We start from the raw sequence: 27,778 nt of genomic DNA, 5'->3' as shown, positions 1-27,778 counted from the left end.
ACAAATGCTGTAGATTTCCAAAGGAGTTTTGTCAGGAGATATAATTGTGATCATTACATTATAAGAAAAAAGAAAAGTTTTTTTTCCTTTTCTCTGATAGTTATCATGATCCAGATGAAACAGCCATATGTAACCACTCCCCCCCCATCTGAAAGAAAGAGAAGAAAAGAATAATAGAATCATAGAATCAATAAGGTTAGATAACACCTCTAAGATCATCAAGTCCAACTGTCCACCTACCACCAATACTGCCCACTAAACCACATCCTTAAGTGCCACATCTTCACATTTCCTGAGCACCTCCAGGGACAGTGACTCTACCCTCTCCCTGTTCCAGTGCCTGACCACTCCTTCCAAGAATAAACTTCTCATTTTTCCTAACATCCAGCTCAAATTGCTCCAGGGGAGGTTCAGGCTATCTAACTTGTCCTGTCACTATTACCTGAGAGAAGAGGTTGACCCCCACCTCACCACAGCCTTCTTTCAGGGATTTACAGAATCACCAAGGTTGGAAAAGACCTCCAAGATCATTCAGTCCAACCATCCAACTACCACCAATATTTCCATACTAAACCATGTCCCTCAGTACAACATCCAAATGGTTGCTGAGCACCTCCAGGGACAGTGACTCAAAGAAAAAAAAAAAAAAGAGAAAAAAAAATAAATAAGAAAAAGAAACTAGAAAAGCAAAGGAAATAAAAGACAGAGAGAAGGAAGAAATAAAAAAAAGGAAAAAGAAAACTCTGTCAAAGGTTCCCTTCCCCCTCCAGTGTATCTGCGTGTGCCATTGTACTGCACGTGATCTTTGATGTTATAAACGTCTAATGGGTTACTCCCTTACCTCGAGTAGAGTAAGAAATTGGTAGAATGGGGAAACATTCAGTGAAAGCAGGCATAGACTCAGCTTGCCTTGTCTTGGCTCCTTACAGAAATGGGGCTGCTGCCTTTGTGGTGTTAGGTAATAAATGGTGCAGAGTGTAAGAAACCCCAGCTCCACATTCGGAGTTCTTTAGTTTCTTAGAGACTGCCGCATGCCCAGTACAACCAATTGGCATGCATGTTGTGTGCTCCTGTGTTGTATTAATATTCAGAAAGCAGCAGCTTATGCTTCTTTCTCTAGAGCCATGCTCTCCAAAAAATGACAAAGCTCACATGAGCGCAGTGTGTAGCTCCAGGCATGCAGTGTGTATGGGCACATGGGGTGTTCCCATGCTGCTGAGGGTGTTCTCAGGTACACGATACTGCCTGCTAGTCAACAGCAATATGAGAGGAAAAGGTCCATCTCATTGTCCTGGGAAATTAGCAGCCCCAGGAACTGCATCTTGGATATCTCTTTGCAGACTGATGGCAGAATCATAGAATCATAGAATGGCCTGGGTTGAAAAGGACCACAATGCTCATCTAGTTTCAACCCCCTGCTATGTGCAGGGTCACCAACCACCAGACCAGGCTGCCCAGAGCCACATCCAGCCTGGCCTTGAATGCCCCCAGGGATGGGGCATCCACAGTCTCCTTGGGCAACCTATTCCAGTGCATCACCACCCTCTGTGTGAAAAACTTCCTCCTAATCCTAGGCTGCCTCTCTCTTCTCTTGCAGGCCAAAGCTTTCCGGTCACTTCTGCTCCAGCCAGCTGAGCTGTCTAACAGGGCTCTTCAGCACTCGTCACTGATTCATGCCAGTGCTTGCAGATGTGTCAGCTTCCATGTGGTGAATGTGAGCTGTGTCCATACTGTCCCACAGTCAGGATGGTGCTTTGTGTTGTGCAGTGGTGGCCTTTTGCCTGGTCCCTGAACTATGAGCCAGAGCTGCATCTGCTGCCAGAGGTGCTGGATGGTATGGAGGAGCTTGGGAAGGCAGCCCCCAAGCTTCCTGCTGTCATCATTCCTTGTGCTTTATCCTAAATAGGGCATTTGAAAGGTACAGCCCAATGAAGTGTGGTTTAGAGATCTTCACATATCAGGGCGGAACCACGGTGAGGAGTCTGGAGGCTTTCCATGCTATTCACTACTGAGAAACTAGGCCTGTCCAATGTTCCTGCTGGTTTGACATTAAGGAAATAACCCACCTGAACAAGGGTGAGGGAAGGGACCGTCCCCTCCGCTCTGTGTTGTGGCCTGGTGGTGAGAACTGGGTGCAATTTGGGTTCTGCTGTGTCAGAAGGACATGGAACTGTTATGGAGCATCCAAAGGAGGGCTGCAGAGATGGGGAAGGGTCTGCAGGGCAAGGGGTATCAGGAGAGCTGAGGGCCCTGGGCTTGTTGGGCCCAGAGCAGAGGAGGATGAGGGGAGGGCTCATGGCAGCTGTAACTCCTCAGCCCCTCACAGGCCTACAGCCCATCATGGACCTACAGCTCCTCATCACCCTACAGCTCTTCACGGCCCTACAGCTCCTCATGGTCATACAGCTCCTCACAGCCTTACAGACCCTCACAGGGGACAGAGGGGTGAGGGAAAGGCTCCATCCCAGAGGGTGGTGGACATAGACTAGGACTGGAATGTCTTTAGTGGGAATCTTCAAAAGCTGTGTTAGCTCTGACTGCAGTGCAGATAATGATGAGTTGCTCTTTGAAGCTGGAATCTGCATGCCCAGCATGTCAAGACTTAATAGCACAGAGGATCCTTACTTTGGGATCAAGAGCTCTTCTGCGTCTGTTGATTTGTATGCCAGGTGGGAAGCTGTATCCCTCTTAGACTGGAAATTATGAAGACTACAGCAATCCTGCTGAGGAGCTTGTACGAGTCCAAGAATTTGAAGAGGGGCAGACTACTATGTATGTCATACATGTCTGGTCAGGCTGTTTAGCCTGAAGAAGAAGAGGCTCAAGGAAGATGTTATAGCTCTCTACAACTCCCTTAAAGGAGGTTTGAGCAAGGTGAGGTTTGGCCACTTCTGCGTAACGATCAATATGACCAGAGGGAATGGACACAAGTTGTACCAGGGGAGCTTCAGGTTGGATATTGGGAAAAATTTCTTCTCTTTAAGAGTAGTCAGGTGCTGGAATGGACTGCCCAGGGAGGTGGAATCACTGTCCTGGAGGTGCTCAAGAAATGTGTAGATGCTGTACTAAGGGACATGGCTTAGTGGGGAAATACTGGTAGTAGGTGGATAACTGGACACCAACTCCACTTGCTGAGATTCACAGATTAGGGTCTTTCTTTGCAAAGGAAGTACATCCATTTTCACCAGTGAGGAACTGATGTGATTTCCATCCAGCTACTCTGACACTCCACCATGACTTTGGTGGATGAAGTTTTTAGCTCAGGATCTGTCCTTTTGTCCTTTGCAACTCACCACCACGTAATTCACCAATTACAGACTGCATAGTGCAGACCAACATTGTGCCCACATGGACTTCCAGCATCAAGTTACGTTTGCTGTTTTTGGTTTGATGAACTCCATGCTAAGTAGAGGCAACACTGCAAATATTTTACTGCAGAGAAGCGAAGATGTTAATAATGTCACTGTATGTTCACCAAATGCTTTAATTTTGGTTTTGGAGAACACAAAGGTCATGAAGACTTGATGCACATGGAAGAGGACAGGCATGGTATCCGTATGAAGTTAATAAGATGTTTGTGATTCTTTATCCCAGTGTTTTTTTTTCTGTAAGGGTGAAATGATTTTTCTACTAGTCAGATATTGGTAGCTTTTGCAAAAATTCTCATAAATCTTTCATGCTAGTAAAGAGCTCAAGTCAAGCATCCTTAAAGAAGCTGAGCTGCAAGTAACTGTGTTGGGTTCTTCTTTAATGTGAAATTCTCCATTCGTTCTCCAACTGAGCTGCAGGCAAAACCACAATGCTTTGGTTATTCTGAGCATCTGTGCATTTGACCCAATTACTGTACGGTATCTGTCAGTTGAGAGCAGCATATAATACAGAAATGTCTGATGCTGGAAGCATATATTACTATAATTACTATTTCCTTTGTAACTGATTTTGGAAGGAGATGAAGAGGAGGTGGGAAGAGGGGGATGTGTTGAAAAAAGTAGTTCAGGAGCTTGCAGTAGTTTCCTTTCCAAGTGTGACTACGGTCATTCCTGCAGTTTAATGCTGAACTGAAAAAGAATATCTATTTATGTACCTCCCATACATTTATGTAACCACATATGTGCTTATAAAAAGAAAGAAATATATCTGGAAAATCTGTAAAGTTTGGATTGACAGCATATAATTAAAGAAACAATCAATCCATAGCATAATAAGCTAAGTTGCTCTTACTGCCAGTGAAGAGAGCTATTTAACTTTTTCTGAACCAGAAGAATAGCAGCGGTAGAAATCTGCACTATGCAGCTGATTTGTGCAGTAGTGCACCAGGGAATTGCTTTTAAAGTTTTGCTTGAGAAAACAATTCTGGGAAGAGCCAACATGCAGAAGTTCCTGTAATTTCAGTGGCAATGCCATGCAGAGCTGCTTTGGTACCTTAGAGGATATGGAGCACAGTTCATGTGCTATGTATTTAAACCCACATGAGCAAGGGTGTGTGGTGAATACAGGGTATGCACTGTGAGGTGGCATTTGCACACCTTCTGTGTGAGCAGCTCTGCAAACAGAAGGGGTAATGGATTGCATAGCAGCCCCCATGGCTCTATGCTGCAGGAATGATTTGCAGCATGCCCTGGAAGATCCAGATCTGATGGGCCAAGTGCTGCATGGTAACAAATCCAGCATGCCCAGGGTATGCTGGATTACCACTGCACACAGTACAGACACAGTGTATGTGTACTGTGTGACCATTTATCCAGGATTTCTCCAGGGTTTCTGGAAGGCCCTCAGGAGAACGATGGCCATTTGGCTGAGCTCTGTCATGTAATCATCCTAAGCACCACTGGAGTCTTGGATTGACTCTAGTGACATGGATTCTTGGATGCTGTTACATTTACTCTAGTTTTGAACTCCTCTATGCTAGATAGAGACAACATTGCAAACACAGTGGGAATGTCAAGATTTTAGTGTTGCCACCATACACTGCTCTGAAGTATAGCCATGCTCAGGTTGCAGTTCTGGAGCAAACATCTTGTTCATTCAGGAAAGCTGTTCTGCAGTTCTTGATGCTGTAAGGTTTGTAAATGGTGTCTTCTCTCAAAACCCTGAGAGGATGTGGGGTGATGTTGACAGAGAGCTGCTACGTAAGTAGAATTCTGTATTATTTTATACAGTTACGAAATCTAATTTCCCCTTTTTGATTTCTGCTATTTATACGGAAAGGTGACAAATTTTGCTCTAAGTGCTAGAAACTTTTATTCTGGAGATGCCAACGTAAACCTGTTTTTCTTCCTGCTGATGACATTAGGAGGATAAACCTCTTTTTGAGGTTTTGAGCAACATGCTTGTATTTCCTGGAGGATATCTGAAGGAACACCAGACCTTAGAAAGTAATTCTACTGACACTGTTGGCTGTGCTTATAGTAAAAACATTGAGGAATGTGTTTCTGGACATAATAGCCTTGCTCATGCAGCTGAGCTTATTTACTCTCCAGATGACTGTGCAGTGTGCACATTAGTGGAACAACCATTTGTGAATGGCCCCTCTGACCCATGGGGACTTCTGGCTGTGCCTGGCCAATGACTGGAAAAGTCAACGTTTGATTCAACACATCACACCATTTGTAATTCCTCCTCTTGAAAACTCTGAATAATGTCCCTTTTTTTTTCTTCTTTTTTTTCTTTTCTTCTATGAGTCCTCCCAAACAGGCATCTGAAGGTGTCTGAAACATCCATGAGGGTGCAACAAGAGACTTGCATGCTTCTGGAGCTATACTTGGAGCCTGATGAGACACCCTGAAGCATCTCATTTGATGCTGGATACTTCTGAGTGGAAAGCTGAACCAAGCTCTTTCATGAGAGCTGTGGTCATGGCCATAACTATGTAGCCAACAGGTGAGATTCATATACAAATTAAGATAGATCAAGGCTCTCCAACTCTTGGTGGAAGGTTGGGCTATCAAAATACACCAGTTGACCAATTCCCTGAGTACCTCTGTACCCTTTTTCTCTGACAAGAAAGTCACTTTGCAGAATTCAGCTTAATTCCGGAGCAGCTCAGGCTGTAAAATAGTCATAACAATGCATAATCATTGCCTTGAATATATTTACAAATGCACAAAATATGAGACATTATCTATGGAATAATAGAGGTCACAGATATATTCAAAATGATTCTTCTACCTTTCTTTGAATGTGTACTTTTAAGAATCATTTTTTATCCCAACTCCCTTAGGACTTTTTTCCCCATAGGAGAATAAGGATTTTGCCCAGGTTGCTTCAATAAAGAGCTTTTTCCAACACTTGTGTATTGATTCCTATAGCACTGTAAATTTAATGTATGTGCCTCATTTTATGAATCATTTAAGAGCATAACTCTGTAGGGGAATAAGATTAGCCACTATTTGGTCCAAGTTCTAATGAGGCCAACGGAGAGTTTCTTGCCAGGCATTCCTCCAAGACTATTTCTGCCTTATAGCTGGAGAGGAGATAAAGGTTATTGCCTTGTGGCTGCTGTGTTTGAACTAGGGTGCAGAAGGTACAATGATTATTCCTATCTTTAACCAGTAGATAAGCTTAAAGCAGTTGGGTTGCATCTTTATGAAGCTTCTTTATCTTTCTCTGTGGAAAGAAGGACATCTTAGTGAGCTCCTTGGAAAGTGGTTTGGAGTGGATTCCCATCAAGTCAAGTTGATTTACTTATCCTTAATTGAAGATCTTCAAGACTAATTGTCAGACAGTGCTTAATGCCTGGCAGGTATGGTTAGATGTTGATACAACACAAAGCCAAGTGCAAAAAATATCAAGGTAGATTTTTGTTTTTTTTGTTGTTGTTGTTGTTTGAATAAGCACTTTTAAGTGCCATATCTTACTGAGAACTCACTAACCAAACCAGTAAAAAGTGAGTGCCATTGCTTCAATGGATGGAACCATAAATAGAGAGGGAAATGTCAGTCCTAATTTTGGTATCTGCATTGTCTTCTGAAATGTGACTTTTGCTAATTGATCTACAGTTCTTGCTATCTGAGGACACCAGCAGTGAATATTCTTTGTTATCCATTCAAGGAGATGAGAAAGACTCATGGCATGGCAAGATACAACACTACAAGAAGGAGTTCATGGAGAGATATTGGAACTAGTGGTGAGCCCAGGCCAGGAAGCTCACAGAGAACACAGAGGACCATGTAGATTGGCTAAGATAAGTTGAATCACACTGATGGCCAGACTAGTTCTCCATTAACACAGTGTGTTAGTGGAGAGTGTTTCAAGAGGAGGAACTCGGACTGAGGGCTCTACATCTCCTTAGGTGAGTTACACCAGATACATCTATCCGTCTGGTGTGATCTGTCTATTCAGATAGATCTGTGGTTATTATTGTTCAACAAGGTTCCCTGTAGTGGCTGTATATGGATCAAAACAAAGCATGAGGTGTCTACTGAGAGCTTTTAAGCTCCCACTTGGCCAAAACACTCTTTTGAGGTGCCCGTGACATCACTGCAAAGTTCAGCCCGTGCTCCAATTAGTGCCATGCGTGCAGCTGACATCCATGAACTGTCTCTTTTGATTAAAAATCATCAAAGACAAGTGGCCTGGAAGGCATAAAATAGGGAAATTACAGGAAAAGGTAAAAAAAAAAAAAAGGCACAGTATGTAACCACGCAGCTCTGTGATACAGTATTGCCATTGCTACTAAAAGACCATGAGCTTCCCAGTGATTTTTCAGAGCCTGGGGAGGGATGCTTCTCATTCTTGTCTGAACTTTTCTTGACCTGACTTCAGCTTTACTTGGTTTATTTGTGAGAGTAACTGCTCTAGTTGCCTATGCTAGTGTCTATGGCTAATTTATTTTTCCTAACCACAATTTTATATAGATAACAGTAACAAGCAGAAAAAAAATAGGGGGGAAAAAAAAAAGAAACATTTAATTTATGGGTCAATTGAAGAGCCTTCTCAGGAAACTACGCTTTGCTTTCTGAAATCTTGCTGCACAGCTCGGAAAACAGCCCAGCTTGGAAAACAACTCATAAATGAATCTTTGGTTTCCTGAACTGTGACCCACAGGGCTGAGTCCTCTGTCTGGGATGCAAATCAGAGAGTGCATTCCAGGACTGGGTGGAGAAAGGTAACAGGTTGATTGTTTTGGATAGGTTTCAGGTATCTATACCTGTCGGATACCCTACTGTCCAGCCCAAAATAAATTTTTAGGGCTCTAAGCACTTGCTAGAGTCAATGGAGGGAGGCAGATGCCTCTGATGAATCACTTAGCTGCCCCAGCTGAGGTCTGGTAGAGCTCGTGGCAAGTTGGCAGGTGGGCAGCTCTGTCTGGTCCAGAGGTGGCCTACGATGTTTGTAGACTTTTAGAGCACCACAGTTGGAGGAAATGAATCCCACTTTTAAGCAACTTTTAAGCCTCTGGAGCTGGACTTCTCGCTTGTTCATTGCTTATCCCTGAGGGTGTCATGAGTTGAGAGTTAGCCAGCAAAATACAACGGGAAAGTGGGTCACTGCAGCAGCAAAGCAAGCTTTCCTCTGCACTGCTGGAAGAGATTTGGGATGCGGCTGCACTGTTCGCTGGGTGGAAGCCCACCAGTGAGAAGCTGAGGATGCAGAGCTGGGGCTCTGATCAGGATGCCACCTCTCTCGATGCCTGTAAGCGTCTGGTGGCACTGCATGAATTTACCAGCACAGCAGATGAGGAAATAGTTTTAACACAGTTACTGATGTCAAAGCACTTGACTGAAGCGCCGAAGTGCTTTGCGAGGCCTTGGCTCTGCAGTGAATCAGCCCAGTGCTCAAAAAACCACCTGCCCTCCCTTGAGAAAAAGCACAGTCGATATCCCATTGCCTGTGAAAGCTGCCCTGTGGATAATCTCATTTGCATCCCTGCCCTGCTTCTTCATAAACGGCACTTCGGAGCTCCCCTGGCCTTGTGAGGGATGCAGACAGCAGTTGGGCTGAAGGAGCAATAACCATTTCCGCTGCTTAAATGGAAGCAAAGAGGATTTCCACACTCAGCAATAAAAGCACAATTGCCTCAGCTCCAGGTTTGCCTGCAAGTGATGGGCAAAGCTGCAGCTGCCCCGAAATTTTATCAGCGGTGCAGAAATAGCCTTTATAATGTGCTCAGCAGTGGTGGGGGAGAAATGAATGGACCAATCTGAGCTTGTGGGGGTCCTTGTGCAAAGCAAGGTATGTCAAAACTGGGGGAGCTGGGATTTCGGGGTGCTGGTGTTACTCTGTAATCCTCCCATGTGTGCAGCAGGGTTGGAGGGATGTGCTCTACCCTAAAAGAAGGATCCGGCACAAAAGGTATTCTGCTCCTTGGGTCGGTGTGACTCAGTCTTGCTCAGCATGAGGCAAATGGCCCACCAGTTTGCCCATGCCTTCCTCCAGGAGTGCACAACTTTTTCCTTATATCCAACTTAAATCTACTTTCTTTGAACTTGAAGCCATTTCTCCTTGTTCTATTGCCACAGACCCTGCTGAAGAGTCTGCCCCCTTCTTTCCAGTGGCTCCCCATTAGATATTGAAATGCCACTCTCAGGTCACCTCAGAGCCTCCTCCTCTCCAGGCTGTGCAGACCCAGCTCTCATTCTGTCCTCACAGGGAGATGTTCCATCCTTTGGATCATTTTTGTGGCCCTCCTCTGGACATTCTCCAACAGATCCACGTCTCTATACATCTTCAGCTGCATTTTCAAATGTGACACTGGAAGAAATTTTTACCAAATAGATGCAGCAGATAGATGCACCAGCTTCAGAGCATGCTGCAGGGACAAGGCTGACCTCAAGCATCTGCGCTCAGGGGGATTCACCAAGGTGATCTCCCAGCAGGTGCAAGGTAAGTCTCCCTTTGTGCACAGCAGAAACGAAAAGCACATTACTAGACACATCTCCTCACCAAAGCCAACTCCTCTGGAAGCTATAAGGCATTAATATGCAGAGGATGCTGCTCTCTCCCTGTTGAAGAGGTGCAGAGACTTGGCTGAGAGCCCACACGAGGAGGAGGGACGGGCAGCTGTTAGAGACACTTGAGAGCTGACAGTACTAGAAAAAAGAGATCAAAGCGTATTTATCTCATTGTCTTTCTTCTGCATCCCCATTTCCACAGCATCCCAGAATGAAGGAGAACTTTTTTCCTCCCCTATGCTTTGTTAACTAGCAAGCATCTGTTCATTTTAAGCTCAAGGAGGGAAGGTTTAGATTGGATGTCAGGGGGAAGTTCTTTCCTATGAGAGTGGTGAGGTGCTGGAACAGCTGCCCACAGAGGTTGTGGATGCCCCATCCATCCCTGGAGGTGTTCAAAGCCAGGTTGGATGGGGCCCTGGGCAGACTGGTCTAGTATTAGATATGGAGGTTGGTGGCCCTGCATGCAGCAGAAGGATTAGAACTTGATGATCCTTGGGGTTCCTTCAAACTCAAGCCATTCTATGATTTTGGGATTCTATGATTACTGCAGGAGTTACCCTCTTTATGATGAGAGCTTTCACCTGGTCCCTTGCTGAGCCATGATGCAGACACAATGAGATGAACAGGTCAGATATGGTTTGGATGAGCTGTGGGGGCTCATACCTTGATTTTCCACTTATATGTTTTATATGGTCGTTGCCACGTCTCTGCACAAGCCTCAGTTTCCCTATACATTAAAAAAGGAGCACTTACTTTGAAGCTGCTGGCTTGGAAGATCTGCACTGCATCTCTATTCATACTGATGAGTCTCTTAGCATTGTAAATGAAGCACAGAGTGAAGTGAGATCTTGCACTTGGAGAGTTGGATGAGATGACCTTAAAGGTCTCTTCCAACACAAGTGATTCTATGATTCTATGACTCTAAGCCTTCTCCAAATCATGTCCTGTTACTGTAATCTTTTTTTTCCAACTCCTTTTTTTTCTGGATGCCTGTCTCCATTTGTCAAGATAGATATACAGTGCAAAGACCACAATGGCATTGGTCCACTGTCCTGCAGCCCAGCTACAGGATGTAAGGAATAAGTCTTGGATATAAGGAAAAAGTCTTTGGGTATATGAAGGAAGTCTGTCACAGTGACTTGCAAGGCCAGGCTGGATCAGGTCCTGGGCAACCTGATCTAGCTGTGGATGTCCCTGTTCATTGCAGGGCAGTTGGACTAGATAGCCTTTAAAGGCCCCTTCCAACCCCATCTAGATGTTCATGGATGTAACTACAAAGCACTCAACTAGCATTAATCATAATGCTCACATCTAATGCTCACTAAAAAAATGATGGCTTTGCATGTCTATATGGACACAGGTGATTCCCATGCCCAGGAATAAGAAGGCTTTATTACTAATGGATGTAAAATGAATTAATGCACCTTTGCATTACTGCCCAGAAGAGAGAGTGTGATGCTTCTCAGTACTGCACAGGATTCAGTGAAATTAAAAATATACTGACAAACCAACCCGTAAAAATCTATCTGATAATCCCTCATGTTTTCACATCAGGTCACAGTTTAATGAGAGGCCGTGATTTAGACAAATGCCATTTCTTTTGTCCAGCTGTTTGCACAGAAAGGAAGGCTGGTTTGGCCAGCCAGCAGAGCTGCTCCTTTACATTTCTGACTGACGCAAGACAAATAAAAATAGACTTCTGCTGCAAACACAGACCCACCTTGCTTATCTCAGAGGTAAACAGCGTGACAGGCTGCTTACAGCCCCTGTTCCTCTGCCTTTTGGCTCAGCAGGTGAACACCTCACGTTCCCAGATGATGCTGTGAGAAGGTAAAGGGTGCAAGGGCCCAGAGCATGGGGAGAAGAGGTGAAAACAGAGGGGCAGAAAGCAGTGAGACATGGCTGACATTTTATAGTTTGGGTTGTGAGCTTGCTCTGTGCCTGTTGCTATTTCTTTATATTTTCCATTAGATTTCTATTTTATCCCCATTAGCAGCCATTATTTGTCCACTGGTTGTTGCCACCAGGTCGAGTCCTTAACAGCAATGCTCTTTGAACCTCTGTGTGATCTAGAAGCTGCTGTAAATGACATCATTAATTCTTTTTTCCCTTTGGAAGCTTCAAAGCCTTAGTGTTACCCTTAGGCTGCCCTGAGTTGTGCCTTTTCCCTCTCAGTAGATTAAGATGCAGACTGATAAATTCTGCACCTAAAAGTCTCCTCGATATACACAGTTTGAGGTCACAGTAAATCGAGATATACAACAGAGGATGAATTGGCCTAGTGTAGCTTTAGACACTTCCATTATTGACATCTCAAGCTGAGATAGTCCCAATAAGCCCTTGGTATTCAAGATGAGGAATAGGAACTTCAGGTGAGGTCCAGCAAAGACTCTTAGAGCTGCTGTAGTTGCTGTGGGTTTTCCTTCCAAGAATAATGTTGCCCTTACAAAGTGATGGGTATATGCTGTAAATCCTGTGTTACATCTTTTGTTCTCACGTAGATCTCTGTAACACCTTAGGTCTCTCATGTGGCATTAGACACAATGTAAGCCTACCATCAAATGTGTAATTAATCTGATGAATTTTAGCCGTCTGCTTGAGATGAAATGATTGCAGATTTGCTGCATTGCTTAATCAAATTATTAATCAGTTAACTATTAATCAAATCTCCAGTGACCTTAAGTAGATTGTAGTTATAAGTCCAGAAAATCAAAATGCCATGACTTCAGCTCCAGTAGATTCAGAGTAAGGTTGAAATTTGGTCCATTCTTGGCTAGTTTCACAAACCCTGGGTTGCATTTCTTCATTTTTCAGTAGTCATGAAATTCAAACGTGAAGAAGCACTCCAGTATGACGCTACATTTGAGTCCAGACAGAGGGAAGCAGAGGAACACACATCTCTCCTGCAGGAGGAAAACTGGAGCAAGCAAAGGTCTGATTTGTTGTTGCTCCTATCTGGAGGGTAAACCTGACATTTCTATCTGCCAATAGCAATTTATTGTGAAGCAGCCCTGCAGGGAAGGTTTCTTCATGCTAAATCAACCAGCAAATGAAATGAACCTTGTGTTGCAACCAAATAAGACATTTATTCACAATGTACATGGCTGGATGCGTAAATAATTTAAATATAAGCAGCTGCAATTTCAATACATTGAACTAAATCCTCCATAGCAGCCCTGCAAAAGACAAAAATTAAAACTCTGTTAGTAATGAAGCTGAATATATGTAAGTGTGTTTTTGTTTTCATTCTCTTTGTGGAGAGAAAGAATTTTTTATGTCTTACAAGGAAAATGTCCACTTTTTAATGATCATCTGGTGAGCATTTCATCCCAGCTAACATCTCTTTTCTGAAGCCACAGTCAAATTCACTCCCTGATGAACAAAAGTTGCCTAAAAAATGGTTTCAAAGAGTACTGGCAATGAACCAAAGTTAGAAGTATTAACTATACTACTGGAGGTGGAAAATATGTTCCCTATTTTTTCTGAAAAACTTAGTTAATATTCTAATTTCAAAGCAAGTGCTGATATAGTAAGGGTAATTATGTTCTTAACAAGAGTAGGGTTCTTACAGGAACCGTATTTTTTGATATAATAATCAGGGTTCCCATGTTCAGTGGTCATGAAAAAGGTTCTTCTTATAAAGATTTGTATTTAACATTAATAGAGAACATAAGAAATAAAAAATAATATATATTTTAAAAGAAAGAACACTGTATGTCCTGCAAAACTTGCATGTTTGTATTTCAAGTAAAGCCATAATTGCTGCCTCTTTCCTCTGTGTTTGAATTGAAATCATTTTCATGGCAACTTCACCATCATATCTTGATTGAAATTTCCTTTTAGAATGCGTATTCTTGTTCACAAGAGCTTCTTACTGATTTTTTGTGTTCACTGATCTGAGAGGAAGCAGAGAAGTTATATCGTCAAGGGGAGCTTTGGGTGCCATTCACTGAATGTCCAGGTTTCCCTTGGCAGTGCCTTTGTAACCATCACCTTAGACCTTTGCTGAGCAGTTCACATCCACTGTGCATCTCTAAATCCAACAATTTACATGAAATGCAGGCTGGGAGAAGAGGTCTTTTTATGATGGACCTTCCACTCCCTTCAAACAGGAGAATCGGTCATTTCAATGTCTGCTCTGTATTTAGGGCGGGAGTCCTAATTCGGACAACCTGGGGTTATTTGAGTGTACTGCATCTCTCAGCTGCCTCAGTTTGTCTTCTATACCTGGATAGATGAATATCCCCCTAAAGAGAATTCACTGGATTGACAAGAGGTCCATATAAAGGAGTTCAGTTGAGTGGCTTTGACAATAAGAACTGCATAATAGGTACTGGGTGAGAGAAGTTCCACACAGAAAGTCAACACTACAATAACAATTGCTTTTTGCTTTCTGTATACAAAGCAGACAATAGTTTTTCACACTCTGGCCCCCTTCACAGAGAGGGAACATTGATCCTCTATGTGAAGTGCAATGTAGTTTTTCAACTTCTTGACCCCACAGAGACGATGGCTTTACAGCACAGTTGGGTGGGAGGTTTTTCCTCATTTGGTGGTGAAACTCAACCTGAGATTGAATAGGGTCTGTCAAATACATCCCCCAGGCTGATGCTAGGGTTTTTTACCTGTTCTGTTAAGGTTATATCAAGAAAGCAAATCTATGTAAGTGAACTATTTGTGCCTGAGTAGGTCAGAATAGGTTTAAGTGGAATGAATTATAATTCATAATAGTGAAATCTGTATTGTCCCTCCACTGAGTAGCATTCGATCAACTTTTATTTGCTTTTCAAGAATGGAAAAAACTTTGGTAATGGGTTTCTGCACCCAGTTTCTCTCTACAATAATAGGACTGCCATTTATCTTCACTGCTGAAGTGCTTCATACCTGTGTGTCACATTAATCTGCACCAGCACTTCACAGCCCCTTTGCCTTTCAAGTCCCCCTTTCTTTGCTTCTCACAAGAGATATGTTCTAGTTGAGTATATATGATCTGCTTGGAACCTGCTTGAAATGCTCCCTAGCAATCTCCCCTTCACAGGCCTAATTATTACTTTGCTCTTTGACTTAGTGATACCCAAAAAGCTTTTTTTAATTTTTAATTTTATGGTGAAGAGGCCATAGCACTTCAGATGTTCTTGAATCTGCAGAATTTGTTCACCTTTGTTCAAGGCTTGGGCAATTCCAGAACTGGGGTATTAGTATGGATCTGAGCAGCTCACAAAACAATGTTGCATTAATTTACATTCTGCAGTATAATTAGACTGACATTTGAATAATGAGAGCTGCTAAATTATGTGTATCTATTTTTGACATTAAAAAAGGTACCCACTGACTGTTATCACTGCTTACCTCCATAGATGTGACCCTTATGCTTCTAATTTGTCACAAGGATTGTGCGTTGTGAATTACACACCAATTAATCATCGTGTGTGTAGAAGTAATGAGACGATGTAGCAGGATATTGCAGCAGCAAGAATTAATTTTGATCATCATTTTGGAAACATTACACATGTAGAAATATAGAAATTACTGTAGATAAATTATCTTTGCTATGCCTTCCAAAAAAGTTTAATTTGCTGTAAAGTTGCCACCTTAGACAAAGTTACTAACCTTGCCCGTGTAACACTCTGAGATGGCGGCCCAAGCTCCAGGTCTTTGGATTGTGATGTTCTGTGCACTGCTACTCTTAGTTTCAATGCCTTCACTCTTGCCCAACTCAAATAAATAATTTCAACAAATAAGTGATGTCCTACACAAGGAAAGAAGACTGTATATTAAGAAAAGATGTACTACTGCCAAGACCTACTGAAATGGAGCATTACTCGCCAGGCTTGTTGTTAGAAATGAGCATGTTAGAAAAGGGATGGGAGTGCAAAAGAACACGAGCCCTGACTTCTTCCCATTACAGAAAGTCACATCAGTGCAACTGAAAGGAACTGAAGGCTTTCAAATTCTTTTTTTTTTTTCTTTTTTCTTTCTTTTTTTTTTTTTTTTTTTTTTTACTATTCAGGAATATAAACTGGTCTTATTCAACCACGCACAATGTAGAAGGACTTCTGACCTTGCAGTTCCAGGTTGGTGTGCTCACCCTACCTGGTTGCTTTGGCTATGAGCTGAGTTAGCAGAAGGGAGGCAGTGCTGCCTTTTATTCTTTCTGAGAGTGTATTTGAATTTATCTTGACTTTTTTTTTTTTCCTTTTTCTCTTTTCTAATTACAAAAGGCAGAAGTGAAAACGTTCTCTTTCACATCACAAATGTTTTTAGTTTTTATTCAAATGGCATTTTGAGGTTTCTCTTTTCCAGGGAGAATGAAACAGAAGCCATAGCATGTATATTTTAATGCTTTGTACAAATAAACCATGTTGTGTTTTTTTTCATCTTCCCTTCGGTCCTCAGCAGCCAAACAAGTGCAATCAGTTATTCACACAAGTCCTATTAACTATCACAAATGATGAAAGCCAAAGATTTCCTCTGACATGTGGAAGCAGGTGAGAACCCATCATTCAGGGGTCTCTACCATTTTGATTCCAAGCTTTATTGTTGTCCAGCCCTGGCCACAGTGACAGTAATCCTCTCCAGAACTGCTTGTCCCTGGCCAGTTGTGTAAATAGGAAAGGAGAAAATTGGTCAGTATCCTTTCCCAGAACAGGGAAGGCTGTGACTACAAATAATCTTTTCATTTACAAACAGATCCTTGGAAATGTGATGAGCATGAACCAAGGAAGGGGTGAGTTCAGACTCAGCCAAGAGGACAAAGCCAGACATGATTTGGCAGGGGGAAGACCAGGCTGAGTAATGTGCACTCGTGATTACTGCTGTCTCAGGGGTATCTCTGCAGGCTGTGAGATTTATGTGGACCTTCTCCCATCATAGACCAAAACAAATGGCATTTCATCAAAAATCTAAGAGTCTTGATGGAATAGCTCCAAAGCAGTCATCTGTTTAGATTCTTATCTGTGAATCAAGTGGGATTCACAGAGAGTGGTGTTTAGCAGAGGACTAGATCACACAAGTACTGACTTAGTGGATCATATATGATGGGATGAAATGAAAAGTTGCATGTAATTCAAACCAGAAATCACATTGCATGTGGTGTTCTGTAAGAAATTCTTCTATCACATCAGAGAGAAGCTACATTTCTATCAGATGCTTGTAATTATTAGCTGGGAGAAGGCAAAATGTAAAGAGAGATTATGGCTTCTAGCTCTTTCATGCTAGAGAGCTTAGAGTTAGGTAGCTGATAAGAAACAGCTACTGATTAGGCATCCCAGCAACGTAAATCTGCAAGTGTTGGAGTAGGCTGATTCTTGGCAGCAGCAGCCAAATCAGTATGGGACTCCTGCTGCCAGTACTTTCCTTCTTTTGTAAAAGAAAATTCTTGTGTGGATTCAGGTAAAAGGTAATAATTGGGTGCCACCAGTTATCAGAAGGCAGGGAAGGTTATACAGACGTGGGTGTTGATACAGCACTGTTCTAAAGCATTGCCCAGGTCCTGCCCACACCTCTCTGTTTCTGAGGCCTTTTATATCATCCACTGCAAAAGTGCAAAATGCTCTATCACTGTTTTGACTTATGCAGCTTCTTGGCTAGAAAACCAGCTTAGAATCTCCTTTTGCCATATTTTTTAGCTGAAATAAGTAGCAGAAAATACACTTGTCACCCAGGACATCAAACTATCAAGGTACTGCAGTCCTAAACTGAATTGTTCTGTTAGTTCTTGGACAACTAAGTGTACTGTAGAGTATAATTTTGGTCTTGTTTGTCCAACAAGCTTTGTAACTCTCAGACTTACAAGTTAGGGGCTGTTTTTCTTTCTTTCCCTCCTTCTGTCCTGGTCAGCGTGCAAACAGTACGTCCTGTAGAGTTGCTCTGACAATCCAGAGCAGAACAGATGTCAGTTCCTGTACTCTTAGGCTGTGTGTGATAACGGTCCAAGTCCTTGATCTCAAGTGGGCAGAGTAGAGATATTCTTGAGAGGACAGGTTCAATTAATAGTAGGCAGGGATGGACTGTGGGAGGAGGGTTCATCACTAAGCACGTTGATGGGGAGCTCTAATGCCATGTACACAAAACTCTTTCCTACCCTGGTCTTTGGCTACAAGGCCAACTTGGTTCTTAGGATACTACTATGTGGGAAATGCTTTTTCTAGGTGACATTTCAACTTGTCCAGTTTGGTTCATATGATCCAGTAGGAAGTTAAGTGCATAGGGAGTTACACTGGTGGGAATGAATCCTCTGTGAGTGGTATTGGAGGAGGAGGTGTTAGGACTTTGAGTGTGAACAGTATAACAGCAGTGACACAATGCCTGGGCACTCTGTGCCACACTCTCCAGTGATTCTCAGACAATCCAAAGCCTTTCTAATCTTGTCTGAAATACACTGGACACTTTCTATGGATTGCATTGAGAGACTAAATGCAACTGGTTGAATGTGGAGGGAAGGTAATCTAACAGCTAAAATCAATTGACCACACAGGAAATTGCTGTAGTGTTGTGGAGATCACAAATGTCCATGCTGTAGTATTTTGCCATGGAAACCACAGATCAAGGGAAAAATATGTCATTGCCCATTTTTAATCACATCTCTTTTTTTTTTTTAATTGAGAGTGATGTTTTTGCAGTCATGAAAAGCCTCTTCACTGCTGAACTAACACGATGAAGCTCTCAAAGCCAATCTCAAGCATCCCAGCTATTGGGGGTCACATATTCTATCAAATTCTAAATAGCAGTGAGTGTCTGAGGAAAGCAATGCTACTCTCATTATAAACCAGGAAAGGTGGCCCTTGCACAGAGGGCACACAGCAGACATTTTAGGATGGGGCTTAGTGATGAGTCTTGCCTCGGACTTCTTAGGTGACTTTCATCAAAGCTACTTACATTAATTCATTTCTGGGTATTGATTTGACATGCTCACATGGAAGATGTTTTTTGGCAGTATGTGATTACCATTGCTTCTACAGACACAGAATAAATGCAGTTGGCCAAGCTTCCATTTCCTTGGCCTTGGTATCATGCTTTTTCTGATTTCTGATTTTGGTTTTAATCCACAGAGGGATACAGTAAAAGTCCATATGCAACATCTTTGCTTCTCAGAATGCCCTAGAGCATTAAACCTTTTGCTTTCAAAAGAAAATGGTTAAGCCACACAGAAAAGAGGGACAGATACAGCAAAGACTTGTGATTCCAAGCTGTAGATTTGGCCTCTATCAGCCATGTGAACAGTGGGTGTAAATCAGCTTAAGGAGGAGGTGAGCTGTGGAACTGACTCTATGGACAAGGAAAAGCTCATTGATCCCTCACTGCAATGTATTTTTCACTGCCTAATATTCAAGTGCATTAAATAATGTGCTTTTTATAAGAATAATTACTGTTTGCTTGCATTTGCCTACCAGGCATTTCTCCAACACAAAGGAAGTCTGATGCTTTGTTCTGAGTAATAAAGACCTGAAAAGACAGCACTACTTAACTGGGCACACAGCAAGGATGAAACACATCATGCAGAGGCAGATGTGACACCCTTGGGAAAGCAGGAGAGGAGGATGCAAAGCTGAAATCTGGATCTGCTGATTTGGAAACTGCACTGCAATGGATGATGACCCATGTCATTAAATATATTCCAGAAGGATATTACAGTGTCCAACTCTACAGTTGCAACAGTTATGCATGTGCAAAAGTATACACACCTACAATACAGAAAAAAATTAACACCATACAGCAAAAGTGCCATCATTTTGTAATAGTGTGGCTATTACCACCACGTGTGAGTCTCACCTCCAAAAGACATTCAGCCACCTAGATCGTGTTGTGTTGTGGCCTTCACTGCAGCGGTTTTGGGGATCACACGTGGTACTCTGTGATCTGGTTGGTACTGAGTCTTCTGGCACAGATGTTCTCAAAGAAGGACCAATGGACACAGCATGCCTGTGTAGCCCGACCTTCCCCAGGTGAACTGTTTGGTTTCTTGAAGAACTGGGAAATGAAGGCATTGGAGTACAGAGGTGAGGATGGAGCGTGAGGGAAATGGGGGCAGTCAGGACAAAAGGGTTGGGGCTGGGTTAGGTGGGCAGAAGGATGGAGGAGAGTGAATTAAAGAAATTACTGAAACCAACCTCTTGGGTCACCCTATTCCTGGGATTGTTTGGTCTGGAGAAGAGGAGGCTCAGGGGAGACCTTGCTGCCCTCTCCAACAGTCTGAAAGGAGGTTGTAGTGAGGTGGAGATCAGACTCCTTTCCATTAAATTGTGTCAGAAGAGGTTCAGATTGGATATTAGGAAAAAGTTATTCTCGGAAAGAGTGGTAAGACATGGGCACAGGCTGCCCAGTACGGTGGTGGAGACGCTGTCCTGGGAGTGTTAAGAAGCATGTGGATGTGGCACTGAGGGAAACGGTTTAGTGGACATGGTGGGGATGGGTTGACATTGACTGGATGACTTAGGAGGTCTTTTCCAACCTTTCTGATTCTGTGATTCTGGGAGTCTAACTGGCTAACCTTGCAAAGCACAAGAATGTTATGCATAACTCTAGGCTCATTACCTCTTAGAATCAAACAACCAGAACCGTAGAATCAGAGAATCATAGGATGGCTTCTTCTTCGTAGGATGGCTTTTTTTTCCTCCACCACCTTTGTCTGTGTCTTCCTCAGAATGGAGAAAAATGAATTAAAACATCAGTTGGAATATCTTAGACATGACTTCTTCACAATGGTTTTATTGCTTGTTTTCAGCAGTGTCAACCACAGAGAAGAACCTCCTCTGAAGCAAGGAGATGAACCAAGTACAAAGGAAAAAAAATAGCCATTTCATTGCATTTGTACAGAGTCAGAACAAAATAAATAACATCAGGCAAAAGGCCATGAAACAAGGTGGAGATTTTACCTGTGCCGAGCAAGCAGGCCTGTTCCAAATACATCACGAGCACCTAGGTACATAAAAATCCACAGAAATGTGGCTTAACAGTGACTCCCTGTTCGTAGCCAGTTTTCATCACTCTTTTCTGTCAAAGCATATTTACAGGAGGGCAGAACAGGAGGGGGCTTACAGTCTGAATGAGTTGTCAGAGTCACCGAAGAGTCTGTTGGCACCAGCTACTGAACAAGAACAGCCTGAGCTGCTTTTGAAACAGAGTATGAAAAATGCGCTCTGGAATTCAAAAGTTTTTTTTTTTTTTTTTTTTTTTTTTAGCTTAGTTTATTATCCACAGAGTATAAAAAACGTGTGACTTTTTGCTTTTTAAATGTGCTCTTCAGATTTCCTCTACGTACAAGTTTACAACATCCACAAAACTGGGGTATAAACCGCCAAGTGCTCTACTGACGCCAATCTGGGAGTCCTAAAGGCCTGGCCCTCAGAACATGACAGACATTAATTTCCCTTAGAGACCTGCTAAACAGCTTCCAGTCCCAATGACTATCTTATCCCCGTGATTCTGCAGTGTGCTAGAAAGAAGTAGGGTTTTGAACCCAGGGCCCTTCAACACAATGCAACACCATGCAGAGGAGCAAAGACAGAGGACTTCCAGAGAAAAGGAGGTGGAAGAAATGATCTGTTGGCCCAGGAAAGCCAAGTTTTGTAACTTTATAGATATCTAGAGGAAATAACAACATCAGTTGTAACTGTACTTCATCACACCAGTGTATGAATATTGGGTTTGGGAACAGGGTAAAAGCTTATCGACTGAAAGAAAACAGATTGAATTCTATGCTGCTCTGGATTTTGGGATGTCTGACACCAATTACCAGATTGGGACTTAATTCTTTTCCTTGTAACACCAGTTAGTTACAACTGCACCAGAGTCACTCCAGACTGATATACATATATGTGAGGCTTGGTCTCCTGCTCCACTAGAGTCATCTACAATTGAGAAGCATTATGGTCCCATCTACCATAAATACTGGTATGTGAAAAGTGCAAAGTTGCATGGAGAGTCATGGAGCCCTGGACTGTGGTCCTTATTGCCAAGAATTTGGCACTTTCACCATTGGTGCAGAGACAGCTGTGTCCAGTCCAACCCCTTCTTCAGCCCAATGAGCTATCTGAAGGCTGAGAAGCCAGGGCATGGCAAAGGAAGGTGTTTTACACAGGCAGAGGGTTTAGACCCTTCACCTTGCAGGGAAGATGGGCTGATGTCAGGATCTATGCTTCTCATACCACGTGTTCCCAATGACCTTTAACCAAACCAAGTGCTACCATGAACTTGTGTGCAGACAGAATGAAATGTGCTTCATAATGACACATGTTGATACTCCCAGGTCTGAGAGACCCCCTTCTAGCCCAAAAGTATATCATTCCTTCAAAAACCCTATGGGTTTTTTTTGTTTGTTTGTTTGTTTGTTTGTTTGTTTGTTTTTTGCCTTGTTTAAACACCATGCTGATGGAAAAAGAAATGGAGATGGTGATCACAAAGAAACCATTCAGCCCCTGCAATGGAGCCAAGAAATGCCCACTCCTCAGCTTTCTTTGTAACTTCATTTTGCTTTCTACAAACCAACTGGCAACTGCCCATTGATTAGCCAAAAATAAAACCCACCGCAATCCAACCCAACCAAATAAATAAACATCAGATATTTCATCTTCTGAGCTTGTTTGGAATCCCTTTTTTCATTCCAAAACTGCAACAATGCTGCTGCTGCATATAGTCCTGTTTTAAAAAAACAGTTTCAAATTAATGCCCTAAAATTCTGTCATAGCCTAGAATTCCTTTACTGCTCTTTTTCAAGCCCTAAATACGGTTATATTCTCATTTCACACTGCTTATCAGAGGGCCACAGAGCCATACAGATCTCAGCTGGATAGAAATATCTACAGCCTAATGTTAGCATTGCACCTTGCACCTCCAGACTTTGAGAAAGTCATTTAATTTTTATATTTTAATTAAAGGGAGTAAGCAGTTCCTGGCTGAAGGTAAAGGAATTATTCTAAAGTCAAATTCCAGTTTCAAGCTTGTGTAAATCAGGAGTCACTGTCATGAACTGAGGGATGCAAGAGGGGTGAGAATTTGGTGTCATTTCTTTAAATAGTTCTGGGATCCAAACTCATTATCCTCAGACATGTCTAAGAAGCATAGAGCATCCAGGAATGACTCTTAATCATCTTTTCCACTAAAATAACTCACTTGCATTCACTGGAGTTGCTCCTGTCCCACTGGTCAGGCTCGTGCTTGGTGAGAAGCAGCAACAGCTCTGAGCACTGGGTCATTTATTCAGCATTGCTTTGGGACAGAATGATTTGGGTAGTCATTTGGGACTGCAGTGAGGTCCTTGAACTCCATTTTACTGATGAGTTGGATGAAAATCACATTCAGAGTAGAGGAGGCCATGCTACCCGGCCAAATTCCTGCACTAAGTACCTAAACAAGGGCCTGATCCAAAAGCCAGAAAGGGCAGAGAAATTCTTTCATTCACTTGATTGCTCAGATCCCCAGAGAGAAAAGCTCTGATTTCATCACTGACTCCTCTCTTCTTCCAAAATTTGAAGCCAACACAGCTGGGCTGGCAGCTCTGCTGTGCCCATCACAGCACATTCACTTTGTCTCTTCATCAACCCTTGACAGCCTAATGGTTGGTGATGCAGTTGGGTGTGTGGTGATGAACCAATTGTAATGGAGTTGAGTTCTGAAGGAGCTTCTCGGTTCAGCTCAGGGGCTGCAGAAGACCTTGTTACATGTGTAAATAAGCAGCCAAACTTCTCCCTGTCATGTCTCTATTTGGCAAAACCATTCCTGCTGGCTTTGGTATGTGGTTGGTGCTGGCCCAGATTGGCCTGGGGCTGCAAATAAAGAGGAGCAGTAAATAAAAGGCAGAAGTTCCTCCTGCAGATGGAATCACAAGCACAGGGAGAGGAGAAGGAAGGTAAAAAAAAAACCAACAACACAGAACAAAAATGCACACGGTGTCTCAGGCTCACAGGCACTGACCACCTCCTACTGCCAGCAACGGTACTCCACTTAACTCTCAACAGCTTTGTGCTTCAATTCCTCTGTTGCTGGTATGCCAGATTTGGCACTGCTTGTGGGAGTCCTCCAGCACCTTTTGCAGGAGTCTTAACCCAGCTCTGGAAGTACTCAGAGTAGCAGAACCAGCACCAAGCACCAAGTCCCTGCCTCTGAGAGCCCCATGGGGATGTTTCTCTGCATTTTGGGACTTGGATGGCTGCTAGAAAAGGACTTTGAACATATCATGGCACTTGACTCTGACTGCTGATGATATTTCGCTGTAGCATAGACACTTGGAGATCAGCATTTTACATGGTAGTAGGACAAGGGGGAACAGTTTTAAACTAAAAGAGGGGAAATTTAGGTTAGATTTTGGGAAGACACTCTTTACTCCTAAGCTGGTGAGGCACCAGCACAGATTGCTCAGAAAAGCTGTGTATTCCCCATCTCTGGGAGTGCTCAAGGCCAGGCTGGATGAGGTTTTTGGCAACCTGGTTTGGTGGGATGCATCCCTGTCTACGGCAGGGGTGTTGGAACTAGATGATCCTTAAGGTCTCTTCCAACACAAACCATTCTATGATTGATTTTCTGATCCTAATGAGAACAAAGACGACCCGAGTCTGGCTAGCCTGGAGTTTTGCCAGCAGTTTAATATCAGGACCATGGGGATCAGCACAACTATCCTCACAAATATCTATCTGTTCTAGGTTTTCCAGGCTGGGTACCCGTGGTTACACCATGACAGGCTGGAAACCCATAGGTACATACCTACCCTTCACATCAGTTTTATCTGAGTATCTCATGTCAACTGACTTCAGTCCTCTGTGCTGTCCTCAGTCCTGAATGCGGGGAAGTATTTTGGCAGCATCCAGTTCAGATGGCAACGGTACAGCTCTGGGGAGAGGTATGCAATGGAAAAACCACTCCTCAGAACTCAGAAAGGAATGGGATGTCCTGATCTGCAATTCTTCTGGGCTCAGTGTGGTTTGTTGGCAGTGAATTTGAGATGCTTAAGCAAGCAAGCAAACAAGCGAAAAAAAAACCCAAAATGCTAAATTAAAGATGTTTCCCTTCAAAGAACTACAATTTAATTTGGAAGAAAGAAGAGTCCAGTCGCTGTTAGTGGAAAAGTTGAGATCTCTGAGCTATGAAAGCACTCATGCTTCCTTTCCATGTACACGTATTAATTTGGTGACCCAGACTCCCTCCCAAGGACAGTGATGCAACATGTTGTAGTAGGACAATGGCAGCCCAATTATTCAGTTCACATCTTGGCAGAGATTTTCCAACCCCAGTGTAAAACTGATATGACCTCATAGAATGCAGTTGGGTGGGAAACAGCCATGAGCATCTGCATCTTTGGGCTATTTTCTAAGGTTGGATGCATGGCTTGGGAATTTGAGCTCATATGATACCCTGTGAACCACCAGCCTGGTGTGTCAGAGCAGGATTTGGTTTCACTCCTTTCCTTCTCCCCTCCATCGAGGAAAGAAAAGAAAAAAAAATAACAGTTCCCTTGGTTTCAGCAAGTGCTATGTACATCCTTCAAACAGGGACTGCCCCAATGTGGAAACTAATAGGTCTTCAAAAACAACATAAAATGCACATGCGTCTCTTAAAGATCTAAAAGTGCCTTCATCATAGGATGAAAGCTCCCTGCACAAGCTGAAGAAGAAATCAATTTAATAGCTCCCTCACTCCTTTCCGACTCCTGGTGTGCCAGTTACGTACTGAGCCAACCTTGTTTTGATGAAAGCAATTTTGCTTGCTGCTGTGAAGCTAATTTTTTCATCTGGAGACTGGCTCCTTGTGGCGGGCCTGATTCAATTAAGGATTACAGGGTTCTACATCTTCCCTTTCCTGGCAGTGTGTGCTAAGCAAGTGCAAACGGGTTACAGACCAATTACTCTCTCCCCCGATCCCTAATGATGCCGGGTGCAGTAATGCACCAAGATCTACAGGTTCAATGAACAAGTATGAAAAACACAGCCGTACTCCACTGTTGGCATCTGTACCTGGCTTTTATACATGCAAATCAAGTTCCTCGTTCAGTGAAAACAACCAAACAAAGCATGTCGATGTCCTGAATGCAGCACAGAGAAAGGCATTTTGTGCTGGTCCTTCTCAGCAAGCTGCTCTTCCAGAGGGCACCCAATGGTGCAGGGAAAGCTTCGGCTAACGAGGATGGTGAGCAATTAGCAGAACACACTCCAACATCGGGGCATCCTTCTGGGGCTTTGCCTGGTGCTGCAGCTTCTTTGCACAGGGCTATGTGGCAGGTGGGCCTCTCCCCTTCCTGCTCATGTTCTTCCTGTCCCTTCTTGCTGCTTCCAGCACCATATCACCACTTCTTAGCGATGGGGCTTTTGGCACATTCGTAGGTTGGGCATTTATTTTTCCCCACTTCTTGTCTCCCTCCCTCTCCTTTACTGGCTCATTTAAAACAAACAAACAAAAAAGTGCAATTTATCTGATTCAGAGATGCCGGTTCTGGGAATGCCACCAGTAAGTCAGGCTCTTCCCTTCCTTACCCCCAAAATTCAGTATTTATAGCACATTAGGATCTCCCAGGCTCTCCTCAAGTGACCTGGACCTTTACTCGGAGTTATCAGCCCCCGACGGCACCAACTAAGAGAGAAAGGTCTGAAAAGAGGGAGAGGAAAAGTATTTCTCTGCCTCTTAGCTTGTCTGATCTTGTTCTGGATGCCAGTGGCTTTTCCAGTTTTTTTGTCCTCTGTTGGCTCAAGTGGAGCATGCCATTTCACAAGGATTTGTCCATAGGTCACTGATTCCTAGGGATCCTTCCCTCTCTTGGATGCTCAGTGCTCAGAGAACCTCTCTCCATCACACCAGGGAGAATTCTGCCTGGAAGCTGGAGCACCGGCGTGTCTTTGGTGAGCACTTGGTCAGCATGGAGATCTGGGTGCTGAAGTTGGTTCCGTTGCTGCCCAAGGAAGGGTGGTGGTACTTCATGTCTGAGCCCAGAAACCGCTCCAGGTGCCACCTCCGCCACTTTCGCTTGAGCTCAGCTTGGACCTACATGGTGGAAAGATAAGCAAGTCAGCAGAGGAGAGAGTACATAGGGGTAATAGCTATTTTATAGAGGTCACTGAACCTGGGAATAACTGCTAGTCACACAGGGGAGAGAGAACACTGCAGCAAATAAATTCTCTGAGCAGAAATCCTTGAGCCTAAGCAGAAAGGTGAGCATGGGGAGTTGCTTATGTGATAAAGAGAAGATGTCAGACTACTCAACTACTATGGCTTGTGAGTATAACTGGGATTCTTCCTACTGCCCTGCTTTTCATAGAGTCGTAGAATCACCAAAGTTGGAAAAGACCCCCAAGATCACTCAGTCCAGCCATCTACGTACCCTCAATATTTGCCCACTAAATGATGCCCTTCAGTACAATGTCTAAATGTTTGTTGTCCCAGTAAAAACTATTTAACTGCAGCTTGTTTGTAAAGCAATCCATACAGCTGTGCTTTTTGATAGAGGTTACTTGTTTCTACCTGAGGGGTTTACACACATCATTTGGTTTACAACACTCATGTTCAAACCCTGCACAAATCTGGCCACAATCCTCATCCCCTCATGCAGGCTTCAAGTGCAAAGTTCTGGACTGTGGCATGAATTAAATAAAACAGCTCTGTCTGAGGGTCTCTGGGCTCAACAGGCACAAGAATAGGACATCACAAATGCAAACTCCAGTACTGGAAATGTGGGAAAGTCAAGATCAACACCTGTAAGCTGGAAATACGTTCACCTAGCACTGATCTGTGCATAACAAGATACATCAGTCCTGTCTGGGTTTTGGACCATCAGGAAGTCTGTGTGGCACTGCCCTGCTCCAATCAGGCTCTCTAGCTAAGGTCCCTGCTGGAGCTGGGCTCTGCATGATGACCACATGGCATCAGCACAGCTGGAAGAAGGATCAGAGCTCTAAGAGAGCAAA

The 27,778-nt window shown here is 43.3% G+C and overlaps 1 protein-coding gene and 1 long non-coding RNA gene across 6 annotated transcripts in view; one reads left to right on the top strand and one right to left on the bottom strand.

The window, feature by feature from the left end:
- Window positions 1-1,480: 1,480 nt before the first annotated feature.
- Window positions 1,481-23,386, top strand: LOC112531922. 3 transcript variants are annotated; one of them, XR_005857433.2, is made up of 4 exons: window positions 1,481-5,880; window positions 7,051-9,825; window positions 19,286-19,891; window positions 20,617-23,386. It is a non-coding gene; the product is annotated as an uncharacterized LOC112531922 (long non-coding RNA). The 3 variants fall into 3 exon arrangements; XR_003074091.3 differs by having other exon boundaries at window positions 1,481-7,291; window positions 9,592-9,825; XR_005857432.2 differs by having other exon boundaries at window positions 1,481-9,825.
- Window positions 20,574-27,778, bottom strand: part of VIPR1 (vasoactive intestinal peptide receptor 1) — a 110,492-nt gene continuing 103,287 nt past the window's right edge. For 2 of the 3 annotated variants that reach the window (XM_040675299.2, XM_015281047.4), the window contains one exon: window positions 20,581-26,858. In XM_040675299.2, the coding sequence (XP_040531233.1) occupies window positions 26,667-26,858 (192 nt within the window). In that variant the 3' untranslated portion in view covers window positions 20,581-26,666. Of the gene's footprint in view, window positions 26,859-27,778 lie in introns of all 3 variants that reach the window. The other variant, NM_001097523.2, reaches the window with a different exon arrangement.

The sequence above is a fragment of the Gallus gallus genome, chromosome 2 (assembly GCF_016699485.2).
Source record: "Gallus gallus isolate bGalGal1 chromosome 2, bGalGal1.mat.broiler.GRCg7b, whole genome shotgun sequence".
NCBI lineage: Eukaryota > Metazoa > Chordata > Aves > Galliformes > Phasianidae > Gallus > Gallus gallus.
This window is presented reverse-complemented; position numbering and strand designations above follow the sequence as displayed.